The sequence below is a fragment of the Chelon labrosus genome (genome assembly GCF_963514085.1).
Source record: "Chelon labrosus genome assembly, chromosome: 12".
Taxonomy (NCBI): Eukaryota; Metazoa; Chordata; class Actinopteri; order Mugiliformes; family Mugilidae; genus Chelon; species Chelon labrosus.
Window position 1 is genome coordinate 22,203,211 of NC_140345.1, and position 27,787 is coordinate 22,230,997.

Genomic DNA, 27,787 nt, shown 5'->3' on the forward strand with positions numbered 1-27,787 from the left:
TTGCTCCATGGGTATGTACCTCACCTATGGGCTCTCTCAGTCATTCTTGTGAAGTGTGACCTCCACAGACTATTAAATCTCCTTTTACTCTCTTGGATTTTTTGAAACCAAAGAGGTGAATGAATTACTCGTGGCCAGTCAGGTATGTGACAGGAGCGACACGGCTCTCATGCTTGAAACACACGACCCGCTGGTGAGATATTGATATGTCCTCTCTGAAATAAAACATATTTTATCCCTCCATCCAGACTCGCCATTTAAGATATGACTTTTCAGAGGTCAAGCTATTTTTGTCAAGCCATCACGTACGGTGCTTAGGTCCGTCTCTCAATCCTTGGCATTACGCCCAGAGACAGACAAAAGTGTAATGACTCCCTAAAGTGACTTACAGTAAATAATGAAAATACAGTAAGGAGCGTTTGCATTAAAGTGGACAGCAGGAGCACTTTGGCACATGCCGAGTCGTTTAGGAGGAGAGTGTATTGAGTTTGGCTAGTGTCTGGGGAGCAGTCCTGTGGAGGTATAGGGATGGGAGGAGGGGTTTACTGGTCCCGAGAGGCGGCAAATGGAAGCTAGAGCTGGCCTAGCTATGTGCGCCGTGGCATGGGAGCCTATGTGGGTTGGCCGCTGGCGGGCGACGGGCCTCAGTAGCCGAGCGGGGTGATGGATGACGCTGCGAGAGAACACCGAGTGGAGCGTTTCATGCAGTTGTTCAGGCAGTCCTGGAAAGAGAGGTGCAAAGCTTGAGAAAGAAAGAATGAAAGGAGAGAGCGAGGGAGTCGGAGAGGAAAATAGCGGGGAAAAACAGAAGGGAAAGAGCATGACAGGAAATCTGGGCATCTGCAGGACAGAGATAGGGTCACATCTCGACCGTTTATCAAAGAGGAAAGCAGATTTCACAGCTGATGGGTCGGCCGTGGCAGGTCTGTAGACCCCAGGGGCTCAGCTTGGCGTGAGGGACTGGAGTTGCAGTTATTGCTGTAGCAAACCTGTTAACATAATCACACTGCACCGTGTTACACAGTTCATACCGTACCCCTGGACTTACTGTGGTCGTTTAATATGTCCTTTATCAGATAATTTGTAGACTGTACACATTTTGATCCAACTATAGAACAAGTTTGCTCTGATTAATGCAGTTTTTTTAAGTATAATTGAACAGCCTTAAAAAAGGGTTTAAATTTCTTAGGAGTGCCATGCCTTAATAAATAAAACTGTAAGCTCTCAACTAAATTGAAACACAGACAAGAGATTGAAATGAAAACTAAGTAATTGGCACAGGTCGGGGCACTTTGTAAAGTGAGGGAAGACGGGGTTGGGGGTGTGAAAAGACAAAGAAGAAAAAAAACACCCAAGATTTGGCTCGGTGCTGCCGTTGTTAGCTGATTTTCCTGCTCTGTTCCTCTTCCTCCTCCGCTCCTTCTTCCCTCCGTCTCTGACTGATGGAGCTGCCAGGGCGCCGTCTCATCCCTCACTTCTCCCACTGATCAATCAGACCATTAGACTCCAATTACAGCCGCAGCCCCGGCGCAGGTGAGCGACGAGCACATTCTGCCGGCTGCCGACAAACGCCTCCGCCCGGCTTCCTCGCACTCACCAAATTAACGCAAATTAATAGTGACACTCAGACATAAATGTCTGCAATCGGGGGGCTAAATTAACAGTCTGGGTCGAAGCTATTGAGTAGCAGGTGTCTTTAAAAGCGGTAATTACCTATGCTGGACGGAACCAGGAGGGGAAGGTGGCCCGTGGTACGCCTGGAGTAAAAGGCCTGGCCCCGGTGAGCCTGGCTTCCATTGTAGGTGTTAATAATTGATTGGGAGGCAAGCTAATAATGAGCAGCAGATTTAGAGCTCTGTTGTAAACGTGCGTTGATGAGGGTGTTGCCGCCTCTTGTACAATGCCTTACCGATGCTAATTAAAGGGGCTTAGTCAAGGTGCAACTGTAATGAGTCTAGATTCAATAGAATTCCAGCCTTTATGTGTTTTGAGGGTCTTTTAGTGCAAATTACTAGCAACTGATATGTAACACTTCCTCATTCCAGATAATGATCTATCAGGCAGTTTGTTTTTATCTTCTATATTAATATAGCAGCACAGCCCTAGATAAAAATCTCAGTTTCACACAAGAAGCTTGATACGAAGGAAATGATCTGAAAAGGAAATGATTTAAAAGAAATGCAGGTTATAAGGACATAATAAAAGTCAATAAGCACTGTAGGCTAATTAAGTACAACAGCTATTTAATCTTAACACACATTACCGCTGAATCATCCATCACCAGAGTCATTATAATACTTTGTTTTGCCAATATCCAAGCATGGGAGTACTTTCTGAACCCGAGCAAGACTGAAATAGCTGCTAGTGGAGAAATAATAACGTGTAATGAGACAACCTCTGAATGAGTGGATTCCTTTAAATGCGCTGGTGCAAAGACTCAGAGCAGAGGAGTCCTATTTACGCTAAAAGCTACGCGAGAACGTCGCCGCTTAAAGCCTGCGTCCTCACACATGTATTTGGGTGCACATGCGTCTTAAGTGTGAGTTTTAGGTCACGGCGTGAACGGTGCGTGGGAGGGCATGAGCGCATCAGCGTGCCCGTGCAGGCTGTGTTGCAGCTTTTGGCTTTGAACAGAGAGCTTTAGCTGTTAGACTACAGAAGAGCGAAAATGTCAAGATACTGTCCTAATTTTCACCTGGGACAGAGAGAGAGGCAGAGGCTGTCAGCCGATGGAGTGTGATTATTGTGTAATTTAGTACAAGGGGAGGAATATGGGCCCGTGCAACCCAAAAATGCTCCAGAAATTATTCAGCCCATCACTCAAGCCATTTATCTCACCCCTTTTGCCCACCCTCTCCCTCCAATATGTTTATTGTTAGCTACCCCTAAACTTTAACAAGTGGCGGCGGATTTTTCTGTTTCAGAAATTATATTTTTCTTCTTGTCATTGCTTCATTAATCAAGAGGAGGCATTCTGAAAAATGTTTTGTTTTGGAGGCTGCAATCTATTTTGTGTGTGTGTGTGTTGTAGTTAATCTGCGCCCGTGGCAGGTTTCCCCTCCGAAACGCAGCGCTAAGCAGCGGTATCGCAGGCCTATTGTTGTAGCCTCTGTCATAGCAAGGAGAGCCTGATGCAGGCCTGGGCTCGCCTGATAAGGAAAAGAGGATTCAACATGGCTGGAAAGGAGAATCAGTGGGACTTGAGAGTGGAGTACGGATGGGGCAGATGCGCTCGCACACACACACACACACACACACACGTGCACGCACGCACGCACACACATGCATGCACACACAGAGTCACACAAATATACAGGATGATACACACATGTTCTGGGCACATGCAGTCACACATGAGCCGACACACGCACACACACACACACAAATCATCGCCATCATCACACTGGCACATGCCCAGGCAATTATTTACAGTAACATCCAATTACATATGCAAGAAGGCACCCCAGGATAGGACCTCTCTGTAGCATTGCTGCTAAATCACACTCGCACACGCGCAGCATCAAATACGCGTTCGCACAAACAAACAAACAAACCATTAAACACAAAAAATATATATATATCTCTTAAATCCAAGCATTTTCATTTATGTTTGCATCTAAAGGTGGCCTGTGCTTTCCATCTGAAAGTCCCGCTGTCTTGGATATGGTTCGAAAACGTCCGACATTATCAGAACTAACAGGATTTGAATTTCTGTGTTGGACACACAAATAATTTTGGCACAAAGAATGTGGCTTCATCTAATGAAATAATGGGTCCAAATTTTAGGCGGAGAACCAATTTGTGATTGCATGCATCAATTATTTCTTGGGTTTAAACCAATATCGGGCCTGGGGTCCCTTCAGATGGGTAAAATGGTAATTATCTGGCCTGCTTTCCCTTGCTCGGTGTCATCCATATATTTATCGATGGCATTATTGACGGTTTTCATGTTCTTACACGAAAAGGAGAATCTGAGCCCGTTCCACTGGGCTTTTTTAACACAGATCAACATGACACTGATGTCTGCTCGCGAGTTAAATGCGGAATGGATTTCAGTCTGACGCATAAGAAACACAAAACCATTGTTTTTTGTCGTTGCGTATGTTCTTCCAAGCCTGCACTTTCGAAGTTTCAGTGTGCATGGCTGGAACTCATCGCCGCCCAGAGCTCCACGCATTAGCCGCGAAGCACTCAGTCAGTCAGCTCCACTGTTCGAGAGATAATACATGGTTGACTTGATCTACAAGTGAACCTGACATTTTCTTGTCCTTATATCGTATCACAACCACCCAAACTGATATGGCAGGTCCCCTGATAAGCAGAGCAGGACTCACTGATTTGCTTTGTGCTCATTTTAATGGCTACGCGTTTTTTTTTCCCCCAAAACGTGCCAAGGATGCAGTGACTACATCAAAACACAAATACAAAGGTGCAGGTAATTTGCAGCGTAGTTCAGTGCAGTTTTGGTTTGGAGGTCTTGCCGCAGATATCACACGCAGTTTTTGAATAGAGAGTGCAGCATTTGTATTTATGCATGAATGATTTTCTTGTTACAGTACTGAGAATTAAACCATGGCTGAGGCTAATAGTGGCAGTATTTTCTAAAAAAAAACAACTCACCTTTACAGTACTGGCGCTTTACAGATTGAAACATTAATTTCTGATTAAAGTAAAAATACAGATGCATCATCAGCAAAATGTCCTTAATGTACGTCATAAGAAAAATAAAAGCACTAAATGAAAAAAAAATAAATAAAAAGGTGCCTCTTAGGAGTTATACAAACCTATATGTTATATTATTATTACTGGTGCGTTAATGTGTGGTAAGCGTTTTAACAGCGGCAGTTAAGGTGAAGCTAAATTCAAGCAATTTTCTAAAAAGTGTTTGTTATTATTTTCCACCATTGCCAATAATATGTAATATGAGGCCAAGTACTAATATAGACTGAATGGTATTACTGCAGTGGGACGTAGGGTATTTAATGGTGAAGTCAAGTGGTACTTTTGTTCAAATAAATAATCTGGGTGCTACTTCCACCTCTGCCACCCTCCCGTTTGTTACCACAGTGCCTTGTGTTGCAAAATGTGCTTTCCTTGCTTTTTATCGATGTGCAGACGTCCAACTATGTCCTGCAAAGGTTCAAGAGCATCCGTGTTTAGTATTTCGAATCCTGGCACCCATCATTTTGAGGACTTAAATGCCCTCATTCAGAGGAGAGATGATTTAACCCTTAACAGTATTTTTGTCTCGGTACAAACACGTCTCTGTCCTCGCATATTCAGAGACACTGTAAATGCACACTGTAAAATGTAACGGATAGACAGGATGCTGTCATCCTCCAACAGCCTGCTCACTTACTGTTCAGTAGCGGCAGAGCAAGGACCGGTGATGACTGAAAGCCCCAGTGAGGCTCCAGGTCCTGGGGGGCCACTCTTCACACCCGCAAGGCTAAAGGGTGAGCTCGGTGTCCCCGTCCCGCCTCGCAGCTCTCTGGGTGTTTGCTGTCTTTCAGCGAGCCATCAGAGATGCAGAGTCTGGATATCAAACTGTCACGCTGGAGGAGATGCAGTATCTGCGTGCTTATGGTTTCTGTATGTTGTAAACAAACAGATTGATATGAACATTAACATTCATGAACAACTGGTCCATCTGGAGTAGCATAAGTCATACACTGTCACTTACGCACTTATCTCGAGAGTTTTCTGAATTTTAATGAGTGTTTGCAGCAGATTTGGGGCGACGCTTCTTTACATGTGATATACTCTGCTTTAAAGGTGCCAACAAATGAGCAGGGCTAGGTTTCAGCCTTCGCGGAATCTAAGTCTGTCAGGCAACAATAGTCAAGCACAGAAGTTCCTGGCTTCACACATACCGCCTTGTTTTACAGTACGCAATATGTCTTCCCAAATGAATGATTATCCAACACTTCAATACACAACAGACCTCTGTTGCAGCACAGGCGCAAGAGGAAGAAAAAGAAGGAGGAAGCAAAAAGAAAAGAAAAGCGAAACAAAGTTGAGTGGTGCCAGCTGCTTTGCCATCTGTCACTGTCATGGCTGCAATTTGTGATATGTTGAAACAACTTTCCTGAGAAGTTCTGCAGATAATCCTTGATTGTTTCCATTTGAAGGCCCCTGATAGTCCTCTTGGTATTCCAGCACAAGTTAAAAATGGGGTTTTGATGGAAGTTGCTGATGTCCGACCAATCCATCTAACATCCGGCATTTGTGATTGTAGGAATAAACTGTTGTTCTTATCTTTTTTTTTTTTTTTTAAGGGAGTTGTAGCTTTAACTCCTTGATATAACAAGATGATAAATGGACTATAAAATGTCTGCAAATTCCTACTAAATTGACAGCAATGTCCTTTCTACATGAAGAGATTCTGCAGTTTTCCCCTGTAGTCAGATTGGCAAGGCAAGTGGAGAAACACAATGAAGCCTCTGCTTGCTTCAGCTCCTTCAGAGAAAGAAGGACGGCCACCCTACAGGGATGCAAACCCCTGCTGGTAGACCTTGATAAGTCCTCGCCGTCCCCTGTCCTGGCCTTAGCCCTCTGACCCTCAGCGTAGTTGGCCTGGGGCCTACCAAAGACAAAGCCTTGTCAAAATGACTCCGGATGGATGAACGACCAAGCGGAAAAATTCAAGTCTTCTGACAAAAAAAGGTTTGAGATAAGGAAGCCGATAGGTGCTCGAGGAGATGAAGGTCTGGACAGTGTCCGTTCTCTCCCTGGTGGTCCAGCAGCGCCTCATTAGATGGATGTGTATGAGGCTGTCAAAGCAGGAATATTATACCGTGGGGTCGTCCGCAAACTAATTGGGTAACAAAGACCACTTCCAGCTCTGGAAACCCATCTTTTAACAGCCCGTGTGCTGAGACTCTGATAAGGGAGTTCACGTCTAATGCATTTAGCAAGGGGCAAGTTCACAATCTTTATCTTATTTACTTAACTTGGTGTAAATATTGTTGGTCTTTTACAGTGGATTTACTAAGACCTCATTTCTCTGAAGTGCACGCAAGGATCAGACTATTCAACGCTGCAGCAGCAAGTAGCTGATCAGGTGGTATGCAAATCTCAGATACCTTTGTGAGGTTGGTTCGTCATTAGAGCACAGTTAAGGCATTTCACGCGTTTTTTTTTGCCTTTGTTCACAATCTCCAGTGATTTCTCAATGCGTTGAACTTTCTTCTGTGTTTGTGATTAATTATTATTCTGCACAATTAGATATGGGCAGAGCTCGGTTTATGAATCAGGACGTGAGATTGGCTGCACGGAGTGAGAGAGCCTCTTGAAATATAAAATCACATACAGTAGATGCTTTTCTAATGCATCATGAAATTTATAGCTGCGCCAGAGAAGAGAGCGGAGTTCAAAAGAATATTAAAATCCAATACCTAAAGGGGGGCACCGAAGTTTATCTAAAGTCAGGGGCTTTATTCAAGCATCATTCCTACTATTTTATTGTTTGTCTTTATTTACTGCCTTTGACTGATCCTGTTCCTCCGTGTGTGGTTATGAGAGCGGGGATTTGTTGTGACCCCATTGACTGATTGACTCCTGGGTTCCCTCTCTCTTCCTCTTTGAAGAAATCCCCCCGTGCTCATGTTTATTCCCAACAGAGAAAGAGTGGATCTGTCCAGAGAATATGCCACCTGCCACCTTGACCCCCAGGGGCCATGGTAATATCCATACAGGTGAACATTTTTGGCTCCGGGTTCCTATTATGTTCTCGCACACAGCTTCTCGCTGCTCCGGGAGTCAGACCCAACTTACATGCAAAAGATCAAACAAGTCCTTCCCAATTGAATTCAAATGAGAAATTTTTCGAGTAATTCAAACAGTGAGTAGTGAAGCGACAGGGCTCTTCTGTCCCCTGACCAAAGCCAAACACAAGAAGTACATGTGTGCATATATGCGCTGTACCTCCAAGACACGATTGAGCCCCGGAGCACATACATTACAAATTCAGCTTTCTCTGTTTACAACTTCAAATAGTTTTCAGGACACACGCATTACACATAGCTACAGTGGTACACACCATTTTCTTTTTTTTTTTTTTTTTTAACTTGTGGACTTGAATTAAAACATTCACAACTACAAAGAAAGTTGGGGACATTGTAGTTTGATGCTGAAGGGCTGGGGAAGCGAAGATGTGTTATAGACAGTGCATGTGTTGAGAGGTGTTAACGTACAAGGAGAAGGGAAAGGGAAAGGAATATAATCAGAAACGAATGAAGAGGAAGGCATATCACAGGAAAGGAAAGAAAATGGAATGAAACGAAAGGATGGAAAAGAAGGCAGAAGTGGAGAAAGGGGGTTACTTGTCTTGAGGGCAGGTACAGCTTACGCTAAACTGTTTGGCTTTAGAGTTGGAGCACCTCAATGTGCCTGAAGGTCTTGAAGAATGGAGCATGGATAGAGCCCCCACCACTACTACTACTACTACTTTCCAAATCTCTATTCTCTATTCATTCCTCTCCTCTCTGATTTAGAATGGCAGCAGATAAATTTTTCCAAATAATGTCCAGAGCTATTTATAATTTAGCATCGCCTCTTTTTAATCAACATGCCGAGCAGCGAGTGATTAGTCCACTTTGTTACGTCTTAAAAAAGGCAACAGAACATACGATAATCATGCAATACCGACCGTAGTCAATATAAATGCAAGCACCGTGAGCATTTCAATGGAGCGAAATAAGCAATAGCTAATGCAGCACATGAACTTTGATGCTTACAGTCCAGTCAGCAGGATAAAAGGTGATTTAAATGAGAAAATATTTATTCCCCATAGCGGCGCCATGATAGCGGGCAGCCAAATAAAGGCACATGCGCACAGTGATGGGTGTCCCTTTAAAGATTCCGGGAACAGCGGTGACTCTCTCTCAATTTAATCGATTTTAAAATGAAAAGTCAATTTAACAAAGTTGAAAAGAGAAAGATGAGCTAAGGGAAGAAAAAAGCATTCTCTTGCACTCAAGCAGTAAACTAACCGCCGCACAGAGCAGGCAGAGATTTCAGCTGAATTATCTCCCACCTCACATTTGCTCTTAGGCAAGCAGTTTAAAAGCCAAGCGATTGAGCCAGTGATCCAATTTGAAATGCAGAAATGATTAGAGCAGCTTGCCTCATTTCATATCGAAATTCTCTGATTTATGACAGGGCACCAGCCAAGATCTATCTCTAAAGGGAATTAGTGTGCAATTCCTGCATATTTCTGTTATTTAGTCTCCCAATAGCAGATGCTATAGCCTTAGAGAGAGGGAGAGAGAGAGGTGGGGGGGGGGGGGAGAGAAAGGAATGAAAGCAGTATGTAGGTATCTTTTCATTTCGGCAGATGTAACCACCGCCATTTAGAAGAGGAGGAAATGACACAAAGGCCGACTTGAGGAATGGAGGTATTTCCCACTTTATGTAGGTTGTTGACAGAGAATCTTATTTCAGGGAGCAATAAAAAAAAAAAATGTATATATATATATATATGCAGCACCTAACTAAGCATGTACACAGCCAGCATGGATAGCAGTGGTAGAACACAGACTGAGGTTGGCTTTGGCCGTTTTATTCATCAAAAAAAAAAAAAAAAAAAAAAGACCCTCGCAACCCATCCATCCTTGAGGCTAAGAAAATATTAATACGCGGAGCGATAACGAGGGCTCGAGGAAAATCTCCCTTAATGAAATTTCCAGTTGACCACATGCAATTTGTTTCATCGCGGTGAACAACTAATTGCAACGGACGTTATCAAGGTGTGAGTGTGCTGTCTGCTGTAAACTGACTGGTAAAACAGGTACAAATCCTTTATCCTCACCCCCGCGTTAGAGACAGAGAACATATAAACTTGACATAACCTATACATAAGCTAGTTTTTTTTCTTTCTGTTTATTCTGCTAGTTTACATGGAAGTTTAAAACGACCCCAGACAGGTTGCCAGGTTTGCGGCGATCGTGCTGTATGAAGCGAAAAAAACAATAGCTGCAAGTCAGGTAAGGAAGAAAAGAAAAAAGAGCGGCGTTCAGAATTATTAGGCCGCGTTATTTTCGGTGTTTATATTCCGAAATGGGGTTACTTTGGCACCGAGTGGGTGTTGAAAGCCGAACGTGTAAAGCCAGAGAATGTCTTGAGATATTCAGACAGAGTGGTTTTGATCTCTCAGTTGTCTAAATCCTGCAGCTGTGGGATCAAGACGGATACAGTGCCAGTCAGTGACCTTGGTGGAGAAGGGGAGGGTGGGTGTGGGTGTGGGTGTGGGGAAAGCGATGAGGAAAATAATCATTCCCACCAAGGTTTGTATCGATTTCACCTGCCCCGACCATGAAGCGGGTTAAGAGTAGCCAGTGGTGGTGAAATGGTCAGCGGTGATATCATTAGCTTGTTGTTTACACAGGGAAGCAGGGAGTTAGAAGAAGGCTGAGTGTCACAAGCCACTTTCTTCTTCACCTCCTTCAGCTGATCAGAGGATCATGGTATCAAGGAGGGATTAGTAGCGACTTGGGATTTGTGTGATTGGTTAATTTATTGCGGTGATGGCAGGTCTTTCATCTATGGCAACATTTAATCAGCGCAGCCACAGAGGCTATTACAGGTTAGCTCCTTTCTGGAGTCAGTCCGGCTGTGCCATCAGCTCTATCACAATTCCCCTGAAATTTCCAAATTATCTGGAACAGGCTTTAGCTTCTCAGTAATAAAAATTAGAACAGATTCCTGATAGAAGCTTTTGCTCACACAGGGCCAATTATAAATAGCACAGCCCTGCCTTGGAAGCGGGAAAAGGGGAAAGAGGGAGAGAGAAAAAAATAAAAAATCTAAGTCTGAGAGATGTGCACGGAACTTATCGTTCAGCCCCTGCTCCGCTCTGATCCAAATCCGTGTGGCTGAAAATTTATATTAGATTTTATCACAGAGGGGCTAAGTCTAGAAAAATCAATGAAGGTTATCTTTTATGTTGCAGCAACTCGTGGAAATATTGATTTTCATTTTATAGCGAATTTGGAGCATCAGTTTGTAATCACTTCCTCGCTGACTACACTGTTTTGGTCACTGTATCTCTCACACGAGGAACGGTAACAGAGCTCAGAGTCGGGGGAAAAAAAAAAAATAAAAATAGCGAGAGAGTATTGAAACCACTGGAGTGAAGGCAGAGGGTGGATAAACCATAACACACTACATAGAGAAGAAGGCCGGGGTGGAGGGGTGGGGTGGGGATGGGGTTACAGGCTGTAAACTGATATTAAAGACTGTATCTATATAAATGCAGGGAACGTTTACTTGTAGCATTTATCCATTACAAAACCTGCAGGACACATATAATCAATAAGAGTAATAATCTTTTCTGGCATCAAATAGGCAACAAGTGAAGATTAGCAACTTGTATACATGCAAATGCAAATTTTTTTTTTAAGTGCCTTACTAAAGTAGCCAATAGGGGTCAGCATATTTTCCAAATTTCCCCTCAATTTTGGACAGGAAACAGCCTCCACACGTCACATCCCCGGATGAGCAGTTTGTTTCTATGAACCCAGTTCATCATATGCTCCCTCGCTCCAGGGAAATTGTAATTTTCTGCCTGTCAATCTGCATTTCTCCTGGCCTCGGCCACTTAGGGGCAACTGATCCGGTTGTACGAATGTTTTTCTATTTTTTTTCTTTTTCATTTGCATTTGCAGACACTCCTCTCCGCACTGTGTCTAAATCCTAAATGCGTGGTGTGCCGTCGCTCTCGTGTGCGTTTCTTTGTCTTTGTGACGGCTGGTACATGCAGCATGCTTACAAAGCACATATTGTCACTATTGATGCTTTATGTAAATCTGCGGCGGGACTGTCATGGCTTGTTGCTGCTCGATTTCTGAAAAAAAAAAAAAAAGGAAGCTAAGAAAATAGTAAAAACTGACGATTAAATGTGAATACTACACAAGAATTTCAGAAGTTCTGATCACGACACTAACTAAAGGAATAACTGTGATTACTGCATGAATCTTACAGATTTGTTTCGATTCCCAACAGTGGTGTGACGTCTCGTTAATGTGGTATTCTGTCTCTGTTAGCTGCATTAAGAGCAGCTGGAATATCATGAATTCCCAGAGGCACAGAGGGATGGCAGAGAGGCCTCTCGCTGCTGAATAAGAGATGGCTCCAGTCTGGAGATCTGAGAAAGGGTTAATCTGATTCCCATTTCAGATAGTCGTCCTAGCAACAATCGGCCGGTCTGCTCTGCTCCTTTGACAGGGGTGTGAGATTTTCAGGTTAGCCAGATAGTAGACTTTATTGTGAGGCTAATTTGAAATGTGAAATCGCAGATGACTTAAATTACAGAGGTCCCCTCTCTCTCATCTGCTGCCAGGGCGGGATAAGAAGATGCCAGGAGAAGGAATAAGAATATCAACAGACACAATTTACTGTCTGTGTTTGATCAGTTTGGCAGTGTAGTTTGCCAATGTGCAGAGCTCTCTCTCTCTATATATATATACACACATATATATATATATATACATATATATATATTTAGAAATATATCTTTATTCAGTGTCTGTATTTGTTCTTGTAATTTTGCAGACAAAACCCGACCAGATTCCTATCAGCTATTTGAGATGTATTTGCCATTTGTAAATAATGCTTGCAAAAAAAAAAATAATAAAAAAAAAAAAAATCTATGTCCTCCAGCCCCCGACTAGATAGAGTTCATGGAAAGAGAAATGGGCGGGTGGAGGAGGAGGAGGAGGAGGGGGAGGAGGGGGCATGAGGCACACTGCCGGAGCACAGTGCTCATCTCTTGTGCATATCTGTGCCAATTCAGACCTTTAACATGCTCAAGTGACATTTGCATTTATCCTTGAAGGTTGTTGCCTTTTGCGGGGGAGAAATAAGTGAAAAGCACAGGAGAGAGCCGAGTATTTTTCTGTTGCATTAGGCAGATGGACAGCGTCCTGTCACTGGCTGCCTCAGATGGAAAAAGAAACGAAGTGTCGAGATTGCAAACCCAGACCATTTTCTTTTGGCTAAACTGTTCATGTAACATCCTAATGAAGAAGGAGGGGGGGAGGGGGGGCTCAGAGTTCAAAAGTAATAGCCTTAAAATACTGACATTTTCCCTTTGAGTAATAGGCTACTGTACCCAGCTGCATAAGGTGTTGCTACACACACACATAAACACAACATACACACAACACCACCAACGCACCATTTTACAAGAAGCCAAAGAAAAAAAGCAGACCAAAATAAAATGAAACAGAATAGAAAATCATATGAGGATGAATAGGGCAAGCAGAATCTGGTGACACTGCACCATGTGAATCTATTACGGTGGATGTTGCGCTCTATCTCACTGTTTTATTATTTCTTTCGGAGGAATAAAACTCCACGTTTGACCTCTGACCGGGAAGAAAAATGACCTTACACATTCAGAATAATTTTCCGGCATATTATAAAAACTCTAACCTCAATCGCCCTTTGAAATGGATACTGATTCTTTAAATTCTTCCCTGCTTGTTTCAGGAAATACTGAGATCCTGGCGATAGCGAGGCACAATGTGCCCAAAGTTCACCGGCGAACACTTGCTTCCTTTTCTCTGAAAGTCACCATCCTTTTTCTTATTTTTTTTTTTCTTCTTATAGCTCCCAGACACCTGAGATGTTCTTCTTAATCTAGTAGATCTGGTGCCAAATCACAAGGTTCAATCCTTCATGATAACTCCCCATTTTGATACAATGCAGGCCATGCTAATGCACCCATTCGTCAGCCTGTGTCAAACACACACACACATTTACACAAAGCCTGCCCTGATTTTCAATATTTCAATGAACAAGAAAAAATAAATAAAAATAGGACTGGGGGTGGACTTGAGTTTCATGCTGTATAGTTTCTGAAATTGTCTCCTTATGGCCATTCAGAGCAGCAGAAGAGCGTAACTCGGCGGTTATTAATGTTTCTTTAATCACCTAAATAAGCAAATGATTAGTGTTTGTTATCTGTCCTCGACCAGAAGACGAAGAGCACGGTCCCGGTGGTGCTGAGCGCCGGCCCCAGGTGGCTGCTGGATGTGACTTGGCAGGGAGCGGAAGACAACAAAAACAACTGTGTGGTGTACAGCAAAGGTAAGCAAGCAGCGGCGCCCGGCATCCTGTTATCTCCCCGCAGCGCAACACGCCACGCCACAATCCTCCATCCACTTCTCTCCAGCCTGTCTCTCTCCCTCTCTCGGTCTCCCTCTCTCTCTCCCCCCTTTCTTTTACTTTTTCTCTTCTCTTTCGCGCTCCTCCTCACTTCTCAAAGTCACAAACGCGCGCAAATAATTGCATCTGCACGGCTACAAGGACACACAAAAAGGAATGCGTGCACACACATTCCCCACACACCATATCTGCTTTTCTCATCCAATGTGTAATTTATATCACTAAAACCCTGATTAGGAACTGAGAAACATCACTTGACACACAAAGTTAATGGTCTTTAGATTTCACAAGGTAATTAATGCCCCTTTTTTTTTTTTCTTTTATACTAAGTGAATCCCTATCTCAGGATAGATAGCGAGGAAAGCATGAGTGGAGATGGGTTTGCCACTTTGCTTCATTTGTTCTCTGGCTAATTCGGCAGAGCTTTAGTCGTACATCTTTAATAAATCAGCTGCATTCATGCAACTCCCAGTAAAAGTGGATTTATGTAAATATGAGCGGAGAGGGGGGAAACAACACAACTATCTGTCAGAATATCCGCGCTGTTTATTCCAGCGGGACGCTAAAAGCACAAAAACTTAAACATCCCGCTATCAGAAAGATAAACTCTTCAATCTGCGGCATTGTGTCCAGCAAGCCCCCTCATTAAAACAGCCCAACGCCACATCTGCGGAGAGCTCGGGTTTGTCGCGGATTGTATGGGAAGGAAGCTCACAGTACTGACACCACAGTCTGGAGCTTCACTTCTCATGAAAGCGCGAGGCTTCCGCAGCTATAATTGGGTCTTGACGGGTGTTAACCGCAGAGACACAGCAAAATAAATACGTAAATAAAGATGTGTTTTGGATTCCAAAGGGTGAAGGGAAAGGGCTCCGTTTATCACTTTTCAAAAATGATTACCCCGTGACAATACCCCCAAAGCTGAAATGGAGCTTCTTCTCCCTCAAAGTGAATAAGTGGCAGGAGTGGGATTTGCAACCCGGATTTTCGGTCTCCCAATTCTCATCTACTAATCACTAGACTGCACTGGGGAGTTATCCTCTTAACCGGCTACTTAACTTTGTGCTCTTTATCACCAAATCATTAAAGTTTTGATAAGCTGTTAAAAGAAGATTACGCACTTCTTTAAAATCTTCTAATCTTTTTGCTCAGAGACTGACTTGTATGAAACAAAAAAAAAAAAAAAAGGGAGGGGGGCAATAACAGGATTTCTGACTCTTTCTCTAAAGTCTTGAGAATTTCCTCTGCCGCTCTTCACACTGTGTCCTGCAGATAGCATCGCGCGCAGGACAGGCGAGCATCATCACCTCAGCTGCGTTCCGCCGCCATCCCCCTTTTGTTTGTCGCTTCCAGCTTGACCTTATTAAATTAAACACAATGACATCTCCAGACAAGCCCTTGCGAGAGTTGTTCTGTGTTGTGCTGTAAGTTCATTACTCTAAAATCCTCCTCAAGAATCACGCTTGCCAACTGATAATGAGCGATAATAGGGGGGATGTTGCAAGCGAGGAATTAATTGAAATCAAAGAATATCTCTTGTCACCACAGCACAGATATTGTTAATTTTATAAAATAAGGCCTGATTTAGTCAGTCAATCCACCTCCGAAGATTTCACATGATGAAATACATGCATCAGGAAATAACAAAGGTTTGGATGCCACTGTGATAGAGCACAAATACAAAACATCCCGGCTGTGCAATCCCACACTTGACTCGACCGGCTTTGTAGCAACTTTGCCAAAGAGCGTCGGATAACTTCGGTTTCTTCTCTTGCTAAAATTGCTCCACATTTTAGCTCCCGGCTCTTTTTTTTTTATTTTTTTTATTTTTTATTTTTTTTGTCCACATGGACTTGGAGTAAGTTCAGAAAGTGGTGGAGCGTTTGATGCCGTTCAGCCGTCTGACTCTTGCGTCCCGGACTGTGACTCGATTTATACCGCTCATTCTTCTTCGTCGCCTTCTTTTTAATATTCCAATCTGCGTGCGTGCGTGCACCCTCTGGAGGAGACACTGAAATTGAGTGCCGGCGTGCCGAAAATGTTGAATCTTTGTCAAATTCAAAATTGAATTTGGTCCTCTTCGCTGCAGTTTTGAAGCTGCACCAGAATTGTGTGTTTTTTTCATTTTTTATTTCCACACCGCCGTGGACCAGCTAAAGGGAAAAGACTTCTCAGAGTCCAGCGGGAACTTTCTTCTCACCTCGAAAAGCTGAGGCCCAGATTGTTTATATCTTCACCCCTGTGCTGTTTCCCCTCTGTCGGCTGCTTCATTGCTCCCTGAGATGCGTTATTTATGGAAAACAGTGAATATCTCAATACACAGTATGCTTGCGGAATATGTTTTGGCTCACGTTTCACTGGTCTCGGCTTTCTTTATGGCTGCCTGCAAAGATAGTAGCAGTTCACTTTGGATGCTTGCCAGTGTAAATCTATGGGGGAGTATCTCTAAGTAAGGACCGGTGATTGGTTTGAGTGGCTGTAGCTTAGTGTTGGGCGTTCTGTCCTGTGATTTCTGCAAACCATTTTCCACCAACTGCTCTACCCTCTATCCCTGAAACTTGTCAGAAAGTGGAGGAAATATGTGAGCGGGCGAGGGAAGGACAGGATTCAGCGAAACCATTCCTCTGAGAGTTGGAGTCCGGCAGTGTGTTATGTATAATACATGCGCTGGAGTGTGTAACAAGCAGCAGAATGGCGTAGTCAGGTCCCCCACGGGGTGCCCCTGGTCATCAGCACCAAGACAAGCTAACCTTATAGTGTGAAATACTTTTTATTTTAGGTTTTTTTTGTGGCCTATTTTTGGCAAACTACAACTCCTTTTGCAAACAGTGCATTCCGCGACTATCCCGTTTTCCCGTTTGTATCATTTTATCCATACAAAAACATTATTAAAAAAAAATACAAGTCAAAGACCATGAGTAACATTTGAGTCATTTAAACGCCTCAAATTAGCATCCGCAGAGCCATTTCATGAATATAAATTCTTCTTCTTAGAATTCCCTTTCTCAAAATGAGAGCCCTGAAGTGGAAGCAGGAAAAGTGCAATATCTGTTTTTCCCAGGCTGTCAGCATGGCCCTGTTTGTTTTACATTAAACTCCCAGGAAGAGCCTTAGCAGCCAGCCATTACTAAAACTCTCAACCCTACTACCGCGCTAACTCATTATCGAGAAATCCACCTGGAACTCCCACAATGCTCTCCTCCACACTCCCACGGTTTCTTTGAACCGCCGAAGTTACAGAAACAGGCGAGCAAGTCTGCAGAGTAATTATGTGTTACAGTAACGCCGGAGACTGAGGGGGGAGAGAGAGAGGATGACAGACAGGGAGAGGGGGAGAGAGAGAGAGGAACCAGCGGAGAAGTTTCTGTGCAGATAAACAACAGATTGATAAACAATGCAGCTGAGAGATTTAACAGAGAGAACAGATTCAGTTGCGTTTTGACACCTCCCAGCTGAATGCCACGCCGATGGAGACTCGAATGCTGCAAACGTGCCTGTTTGGAGAGCAGGTGTGACCAAGAACTACCGTAATGAGCTCAGATTGTGAAACAGCTTTAAAAAGAATTGTTTTTTTTTTTAACGCATTTTTCTAATTGTAGAAAGAGCAATGCTTCTGCTCATCTCTCGAAACTTTCTGACCTCTGCACGTTAAGCCTCAAGGCCCTCAAATACTGAAGAGAAACGTGAGATAGCTCCATCGTTTTATATTTAAAAAAGAAACTGTTTGGACATTGTAGTTTTTAACACAGAATGCATTCGTTGGCGGACTGTTTTCAGCAGCGTATGGATACACATTTTGTCTTCCCAGGACATGGGAACCAAACTAAGCCGCATGGTGATGGATGTGCACCTGTGTGGTTGATTGAAGCATCTTTAATAGCATTTTTTATTGATTTATTTTCAAAAATTGAGCTTTATGGCACAGAAGAGCTTCTCCCGGACTGTATTCGTTAGCAGGATCCATTCATTTTCATTGGATTTGTTGACAATAACGCAATTATAGAATATATCATCAGCAAAGGAATTCAGGTCCCTCTGTATGATGCCTCTCACCTGCTAAAGACTAAACTAACAAAATGAGACGCGGTCAGATCTGAGCATACACCTCTAAAAAACAAAATGACGACTAAAGTACAATATACTGTACGACTCAATTCCTTCTCAGTGAGCGTCTTCATTGTGCTTGCCCCATTGTTACCTGATATCTGAGCCCACTGAAACTATGCACATTCACTGTGAGCACATTATGTGGCATTATTCAGAGGTCACCTAAACTTTTCAACTGTAAGCCTCTTAAGCCAGACCACATTCAAGATACAGCATGTCCAATAAGTCTCCGGAGCAACTTAGCCCATTGTTCGAGCAGAAATTGACCAATGTAACTAGGCCGTTTTACATAAGCCCGGACAGCGTAGAATTAGCTAACTCGCGGCGTCTTTGTGTTATTTCACACTCTCTAAGTCCTCGCAATCAGATCCTTTTTTTTCATGCCGTCATTTGCTCTTTCCACTGATCCAGAGCTGTAGACCTCTGAGGCACACGATGAACTTGCATGACCTGGGCAGATGTAGTATCAATCTGATTTTTTTTATATCATTAAATTAAAATTTTCAGAATAAACCAGCCTTGTCATGTCCTGTGCAGAAATATTTTTTTCTTCCTTAGGAAATAAAAGCATTACATGGTACTGTTTCCTGGCAGCATGCAGCATGAAACAGTAAGAGGAGAGGACTCTTACAGTTCAAAATTTAATTGTTCATTTCAACCATCCTCTTTTAAAATGACTGCGGCGAATAGGAGGTGCGAGGGGTTATTATCTGTTATCTGGGAACATAGCGAAATAGTGTGACTGAATAATAACTAAACAACTGACACAATGTAAAAATTTCATTATCAGTGTATTAAAACAAAATTGTACCCTAAAGGAGTCCCCACCACAGCTCCGAGCAGCCGACTAATTATGTTTAATTAAAAGACAACAGAGATCAACAGAATCGTTTTCATTAGGAAATTATTAATGATTCCACTGCAACAATAATTGATTGCACTGAGCCACGCGATAACTCGGCACGGTCATACTGGAGTGAGCTGGGTGGAGAGGAGCTGCTGGTTTAGGCATTTGGCAGCTGCTGGGTAGCATGTCTCGTAGCTGAAGCTTCCACCCTGGCGGTTTTAGGAGGAGTTATAAAGCGGAAGAGGAATATCTGGTCGCCTAAGAGCAGCAAAATCCAAATCATATGCCGATCTGAGGGGGGCTTAACCGTCCCACACATGCATTTATGAGGCATTCATGCACATGCAAGCCCATGCCAGCGTGCATGACTAAGATGGGAACACATTTTTTGCATTATTTTGCCTTGTCTCACATCTATAAACATGTTCAGGAGACAGCGTTTTTCCCTGTTTTGTTTTTCTTCTCTCACTCGTAAGCATATAAACTACACGCACGCACACACACACGCACGCACTCGTGCTGCTGCTCCATTCAGAGCCATGTGAAAGACGTCAGCTCCAGACGCTTCCTCCGACAGCCTTTTATGTGCATTGTTCTCCCGCCGCGCAGGCACTTTCCCCGCGCTAGACAGTATAGCACAGGCACCAGACGCCACACTCTGCCACAGCCTCCACATTCACACACACACACACACACCGGCACACACAGACCAAACGCCATTACAGGAAATTCGCATAATGGCTGCTGACACATATATGTCCATCTGCATTCAGTGCGGACTAAGCCTTGAGACAAAAACAACAATACAGGGGGGGAAGATGCAAAAGGCATGATGGGCACTGATGAGGGACAAGATTGTCCCTTTCATATATCAACATTTAGCGTTTTGTAGCCGCGTGCTTTCGAGCTTCCCGAGCTTCTCGAGCATGCGCTTGTGATTTGTGTTGTGTGCGCCTGCCTGAGAGTATAGCCAGTCGTCCTTGTATCAATGCCACGGAGGGTGTCAGGCTAATGAGCGTGGGCTGTCCTTAGAGCAGGAGGGTTTGGGTTGTGCCATTCACTCTGCATATTTAAATGCCTTGTAGAGCTTAAGTAGGCCCACTTTTCCATGTCAGGGCAGCGTTCAATCCTGCTGCGACCATTAATTATGATACCATTGTGCTCCAGTGTGGCTAATAAGAGTGATGTATTGCACCCTCGTGGCATTATAATCATCTGAGTGAAGTACCTGGACTACACTGAGCTCGCTTTAAGCACCAAGCTTCAAAAAAAAAAAAAAGAAAAGAAAAAAAAAGAAACGATGGAAAAAGTGAAGAGGAAGCTTCTCACCTTCTCTCAATCTCCATCTCTGGCTCGCTGTGGTTATTGCTTCTGCATGAGAGCGTGTCACAGATTTAACTTTGTGTAATTGCTTAATCGATGAGATGAAATGCTTTGGTATTGATCATGCAGGGAGGCCGATTGTGTGTCTGGGGAAGGGGAGACGCACGCTTATGGTCACTTTGTGCTCAAAACGCTGCACGAGCATCATCAAAAACAAAGAAGTCGTGTTCCTTCCTTCCTTTAAGCCAGTGTATGATTTATCTGCATCGCTTTTGCAAATGTCCTTACACAAAAAAAAAAAGAAAAAAAAAAGTGGTTAAGTGGATTTTAAAGAGCTGCTTCTTAATATTTGCAGCACGTCTCCTCTGTGCCGAATGTGTTAAATACAGATGGGGAAAAAAGATCACATTTTATTACATTAATCACTGCTAGTTAATGTGATTATATGTACTTTATATTTCCCTTCTTAACTTCCCTCCCTTAACGGCATAATCAATGACCGTTTTTATATTCATTGAAAAATTTCTGCGGATATGAAAATAAGCCTCGGCGAGTTTCTTTTTTTTTTTTTTTTTAATCTACTGCTGGGATCTTGAGACAGTAATTAAAGAGTTCATTCTCTGTGTGTGTGTGTGTCTTCTAAAAGCCCTTAGCCTGCTTTTAGGCCTGGGTATGATCCAGCCCAGCGCCCCCATCTCTGCTGTGGTAAGTAGGTGTGAAAAGCATTGTCAGTGTGCTTCAGGATAAAGCCCTGCTGTTGGATGCCATTGGTCAGAGTCAACCACCCTCACCCCACCACCCACCACCCCCACCCAAAACCACCACCACACACACACACACATTCGCACATAATAAAAACACAAGATCCAGGAGAGGGTTGAGAAGAAGAATGTGTGACTGCGCATGTGTGTGTGTGTGTGTGTGTGTGCAGGGATAATCAGAGACAAAAGCTGAGGGCTGGAGAGAGGGGCTTTTCTGCACATCGACACAGCTTTTTTTTTTAAGGACTGCAGTCTTGGGGGGGGGGGGGGGGGGGTCACGGTGTATGTGTGTGTATGTGTGAGATAGGGAGAGATGGAGGGACACAGATAGAGGAATCAGTGGGGTGGAGGGGTGTTTAGATCGTCAGTCAGCGTGATGGAAAACCACATGGTTAAAGTGTCTCTGACGGTTGACACAGGACTGCAGAGTGTGGAACTAAACACGTGAAACCGAGTCTGGGTGAAACCCTGATGGAGAGAGGAGATGATCATGCTATCTATATATATATAAAAAAAAAAAAAAAAGCCCACAGAGATGAAAAAGAAAGAACTTGACAGTGAAAGAAAACACTGATGCGTCCTTGAAAGAAAAGCACACTACACCGACTGCTATAGTGATACAGCTAGCTTTGAGAGTAGAGCCAGAAGAAATTCCATTCAAGCTATAGAGCCTAGCGTTGTACGACCCGTTTCAACTTTGATAATGTATACCCTCTACAAATCAATTTTTGCGTTGGGCAAAACATAATCAGATTTTCTCTGAGGAAATAGCTCAAGACATTACGAAATTGTTTTGTGGGGTCGCCGCTGCGTTCATGCAGTAGAACCTCAGCGATAACCTTTATACATACCTTTGCAGCTAATCCATTTTATTGATTGTACATCCACCTGCGTGAAAGAAAAGAAAAACGCACACACAAAAAAAAAAAACACATGCCCTCATAGTGTTTAGAGCAGCGTATCAGTGTGATATCTCAGTTTTTCTTTTCTCATTGCGCCGCGTGGAGGAACACAACTGCGAGCCACCTCTAGCGCTACTACCTTATCTGCACGTTGTTTTATCATGCAATCTGGTCAAGGGATCTTTAGCTATTCTACCCTTCTAAAAGTCCAATGCCGTGGGTAAGGACACAGCGATGCGTGAGGCGGGTTCAACAATAAGCCCTGCAGATGCGTTTGCAGAAATCTGTAAATGCTACGTATGACGAACATGTAAATAATTCAATTTTTATTTGAATAGTGGGAGATACTTTAGAAAAGCTGAACTCAAGGTTGGCTTTTGACAACCAGCGATGGTTCAAGGAAGCAGTTCTGGAGGAAAAGAACCAAAAAAAAAAAAAAAAAAGGTGTGAACTGAGATGGTCCTCACCAGCAAAGGCTGTAACATAGAAGTAGCATGAGCTTAATATACAGTAACTTCATAGATACAAGGCATGGGTGAAATCTCACTTTGATACTCTAGACTGCAGTTTACGTTCTCTCTCATACCAGCAGTCACTGCTGGGCCCTTTTAGTCATGACCACATGTTTATCCTGACATGAGCAAGGCCGTTTTAGACTGTACTCATATTAGACAATCCATACTGTGCCTGGATCTTAGGAGGTCCAGTTCATTTTGGATTTTTTGCACATCTAGTGTGTTTGTTAACAGCATCTAAGTATGAGATTTACACATGGTAAATACACAAGTTACATTGTGATGTCGTAAGTAAAGTCAGGCATGGTACAGTTTTTTCCCAGCTATCGCTGGTCTTAGGTTAGTACTTTAAATTATAATACACGATCAGTCATAACATTAAAACCACTGACAGGAGAAGTAACATTGACTATGTTGTGACAATACAATGTTCTACTGGGAAACTTTTGACCTGGCATTCATTCATGTAGATATTACTTAGACATGTACCACCCACCTAGACCAGACCAGGCACCCCCACCCCATAGCAATGACACTCCTTGATGGCAGGAGCCATCCCCAGCAGGATGCAGCCTGACACAGGCACACACACAAAAACGGTTTATGAACAACTAAAAAAACATGACAAACAGCACAAGGTGTTTACGTGGCCTCCAAACTGATCAAGTATCTGTGGGATGATCCACAGAGGCCCCTCCCCTCAACCCATAGGACCCAAAGGCCCCAACTAACAACACTGTGTTTCCAGACACCACAGGACACCCTCAGAAGGCCCATGTCCATTCTCTGATGAGTCACAACTGTTTTGGAGGCACAGAGGAGATCTGCACAATATTAGGAAGGTGGTCATAATGTTATGCCTGATCGATGTATGTATTCCAGTCATTTTGAGTATTGGAATAAATTCTTGGGGATACAAATATGGTGGTAAGTTTAAAGACCTTGCAATGTCAGGATTAGTGTTAGCAAAGATTATTTGAATGCCTCTGATGGACAAATACTCTGGACTGGACTGGCTTGAAAGTCTGATGCACTGCATCCCTATGAGTCCACACAACATCACTACTTCCCATGTCAGCTAAGAATTGGTCATGGACATAAAATGTAAAGGTGCATAATTCCTAGGGTTACTGAGTTGCCGAAAAGGCTCCACATCCTCCAGGACTTGTTTCACTTGTTGGGACATGCTATTCTAGTTACGGTAACCCTCATGTTTACATTTCTCTGCCTGTTAAAGGGACACCTTGTTTCTGTCTTCACTGTGACAGCGATATAGGCTGCTCATGAGCTAAACCCTACCTCCTCTACGTAGCTTTAGTGCCTGAGCTCTGCTGACCTCTGCCTGTCGGCGCTGGGTGACAGAGATGGGTGCCCCTGTTCTTCCTGTGTGTGTATGAGAGAGAGAGAGAGACAGAGAGAGAGAGAGAGAGAGAGAGAGAGAGTGGACAGAAAGGCGAGGAAGCAGACAGGCGTGCTGTAGGTACAGTAGTGTAGAGGACTAGACATCAGTGTCGTCCAGGTCAGACAGGGCCATCCATTCTCTAAGCCCCAGGGAAGAAAGAGAGGGAGAAACAGAAGGAACAGAAGGAGAGACGGTGGAAAAGAGAAGTGTGTGTGTGTGTGTGTGTTAGGAAAAAGAGAGATGGAGGGGGGTGGGGGGGCACTGATGCACTGTTTCTCTTAACTCTGTCAAAGCCACTCCATTGTGCTCCCCCGTGCAGTGAGTGGAAACCAATCTGTCATCGCTCCACTAGCCAGCATACTAGAAGAGGGCTAGACTGCTGGAAACACAAGTCTATTCAATGTGAAATGTAACTGGAATCTGAGCCCTTGGATAGCTGGAATGAAAAAAAAAAAAAAAAAAAAAAAACTGATGTAAGATTTTTTGAACCCTGCTCTCCCACACACTGTGAAATGGAAGCCGTGAGTACAGTATTTGGGTCTGTGCAAGATAGGTTTCAGTCTCATATCTCTGCCTTTTTCACGGAGGGGTGATTGACATGTTTTGTTGATGGAACTCTATCCAAACCATGTGCGGTTTGCATAGGCATGAAGGGGCTCAGTTAAAACCTCCTCGCGGTATCACCCAGCAGAGTTGGCCTCCTTTGTTTAAAGATTTGATTTTTTCTCTCTGGCACTGACGATATTTAGACAGTCGCAGTCACAGAGGGGTGACTGAGTAGCATGAGACAAAGTCTTCAAGTGTGGCTGTGAAGATTTCGGCACCGTTTTTCCCTTCTGCGTCCTGTCTTCCTCACACCTGTCACCCACAGAAGCGTCAACATGACCACCTCTCTTGATGCCCTGAGCTCCTCTAAGCCTGCATACTGTTGAATAGTGTCTACTAATGCTATGTTCCAATGCCATTTGGAGTCACTGCTTCCACTCTCCTCGCAGGAATCCCCCTTGCGCCATTTTCCCTGTAATCTCCCCAGTCCTCTCTGTTATGGGGTGGCTCGCCCGCTGCTCCCGCCACTATTTCGCAGCCCCTCTTCTTCATACAGCCGGCACCTCCACCATTTTAATCCCTTTGACCCGAACCCTGTGTGTTTCCCTGTATCAACAGCTCCTGGAGATTACATCCTGCCTGCCTCCTCACTGTTGTGTGCTTCAGTCACTGGGGTTGCAGCTGGCCAGTGCATGCTAGGGTCTTAGTCAAACACCGCTGGATGTGATAGCCACTCCGGCTAGTTAGCTTGGTCAGGGTCGTAGCCAGAGTGCAGGCGGCTCGGAGAGTAGTAGGAGGAGGAGGATGCCGGGAGATCTGCTAGGTAAAAAGGAACAGAGGCTTAGGGGTCGGGAGACAACCTCTGGAGACGTCAGGGAAGTTCTGGCCTCGAGAGAAAGTTTGGGTTTGTCATCGTTTAAAGAACACGCTTTTTCATGGCTATTTCAGTAGAAGACTCTCTTGGAGAAAATGGGTAGATGTGACTGCATTTTTTTTCCCTTTCAGCGTTAAGAACTATGACATACTTTGACATTAACAAGCAGGAGAACTCTACATCCGATTTACGCACTAACCGTGGAGGATAGAAGAAGACAGGTGACAAGGTGACGATATCACACTTTGGAGATGCGTAGCATTTTGAAAGTCACCCTGTAAGAGGACACAGCTGTTCACAACAATTCACTCTTCGGTGTTTGTCTTGCTCCTCTTGTCGTCACACAGTTGGGAAATCAAACCTGAAATAAATTACAAGCATGCCACGCTTTGGAGACACCTGAACTCACCGCTGATTACTGAACCCGACGACACCGGCTTTAGCCCGTGCTATCTTTAATCAGCACCAAGAAAAGGGAATTAATGTCCAGGGGGTGACACCGATGTCAAATTGCAATATTTCGGCATAATGAATTCCCCTTAAAATTTCAAACATGACTCCCTTTGTTAGCACTTGCCAAGGCTGTGTAGAGCAGATATTAGATTGAGGAATAGGCAATAACTGAAATGATAAAGTCGGCTTCAAAGAGCTGCTGGAACAAGAAGACACAAATGACTCACTCTATTTGATATAGCCACTGAAAAAAAAAGTGTTTTTCTAACTCCAAGCTGCTTTAGGAGGAAATTAAGAGGAAATCTGGGTTCGAGAGGTTAAAGGAGTTATCTTGACTTGCCTGTCAGGATCCTGTTCTGCTTCTTCTGCATCTTGTCAGAAAAGCGAAGCAGCCATCAGGAGAGTCGGAGTCGACTCTGTTGTTCCAGCGTGCCGAGGAGCAGCCCGTGCTCGCAGAGGGCCCCTCCTCTTTCATGTACTGTTTCTGGTAATGGGTTAGGGCTTTATTGATGTGAACTTATGTGATCATTGCATGAAAAGCTACCATTTCTGTCTCTCTCTCTCTCTCTCTCTCTCCTCCTGCTCAGTTTTCCTGTGGGCCATATTAAATCAAGCCTCCGACCTAGGCTCTAGTTAAATTAAACCCTATCAGCATGTTACCCTCTCATATCGGAGAACAGGCCTTTATAAAGACGGCCTGTAAATGGTGATTAGTGAGCGTTTTGATTAAAATTCAACCACATCATGTGTTATACTCTGGTGGAGCCAATCACCTCCTTCTCTCCCTCCCTCCTTTTTGTCTCTGTGTCTGTGTGCATAAACATACATTGAGACATACATGAACACACACACAGACACACAAACCCTCGCCGCCCGCCTCCTTCCCAGTCTCTGTCTGGCCCGCTCTCGTGGCTCAGCAGAGTGCAAGGCTGATTTAAGGGCCCTTACAAATAGGAAGGTTGCAAGTGAAGACAAAAACCAGAGACAAATCACTCCACAGCAGCCTCAAGGTTTCTACTAAAGCTATTCAACTGGAGGGGGAGCGGCAGAACAGTGAAAAATATATACACACTCCATCCTGTCAGAACGCTTTTGGCTTATCTTGAGTGACTGTCAAGGCTGGGAATATCAGGGAATGGACAGAAATATATAAAATTAATAAGCCGCTGGATGTTGTCGGGAGTTATGATGCTTCATAAATCCTGGTTTGATCATGGCGGACAAGGCTTAAACCCACAGCTTCCTAATGCGCACAGCAGTGTTTTGGGCTGGATTTTATTCTGTTTGGGAGATAGAAGCCCTTAGCTGGCAAAAGTAAGATTTATCATCTCCCAATCCCCCCCTCCCCTCCTCTTTTTCTTTCATGAGTGACAAATATTAAAAAGAAGGCCTGAGGGAAGTTGGCAGCCATTACCACCTTTAATAGAAGGGCACAGGCGTAGCAAGGTGAAACTGGGGCCAAAGGCAGAGAAATGCTATTCAAAGAAAAGCGAGAGGAGCAGGAGAAGAGGGAGAAATTGCTAGTAACTTATCAGTTGTACTTCCTTTGTCGGGTCAGGGGTGTTGGAGCTTTTGTTTGTTTGTTTGTTTCTCACACTGAGAGGATGGATGCTATCTCTCCCGCCATCCAAGCAGGTCTGCTCCGTCGAGTGCTGCAGGTAATATTTCATGTCAAGAATTAAGCAAGCCTACCCAGCGACTCCGTTCTACAGTTGCACGGCCACCGCATCCATCATCGTCCCCTCTTCCTCTTCAGTGTCGGCTTCTGCGGGGGGAAACGTAACTAAACAAATCTACTCGAGTAGATTTTAGATATTGGTCTTCATGTTTTCATTCCGTAATGCTAATTTAGAAATGATGCATTGTGCAATATAAATCACTATAGCTA

General features: G+C 43.8%; 1 protein-coding gene across 1 annotated transcript in view; it reads left to right on the plus strand.

Annotated features, from left to right (window-relative positions):
* zfpm2a (zinc finger protein, FOG family member 2a) overlaps positions 1-27,787 on the plus strand; it is a gene marked incomplete at its 3' end in the record, with an annotated part of 114,506 nt that overhangs the window by 56,248 nt on the left and 30,471 nt on the right. The window contains exon 5 of the mRNA XM_084557570.1: positions 13,980-14,091. Within this exon, the coding sequence (XP_084413696.1) occupies positions 13,980-14,091 (112 nt within the window). The remainder of the gene's footprint in view (positions 1-13,979; positions 14,092-27,787) is intronic.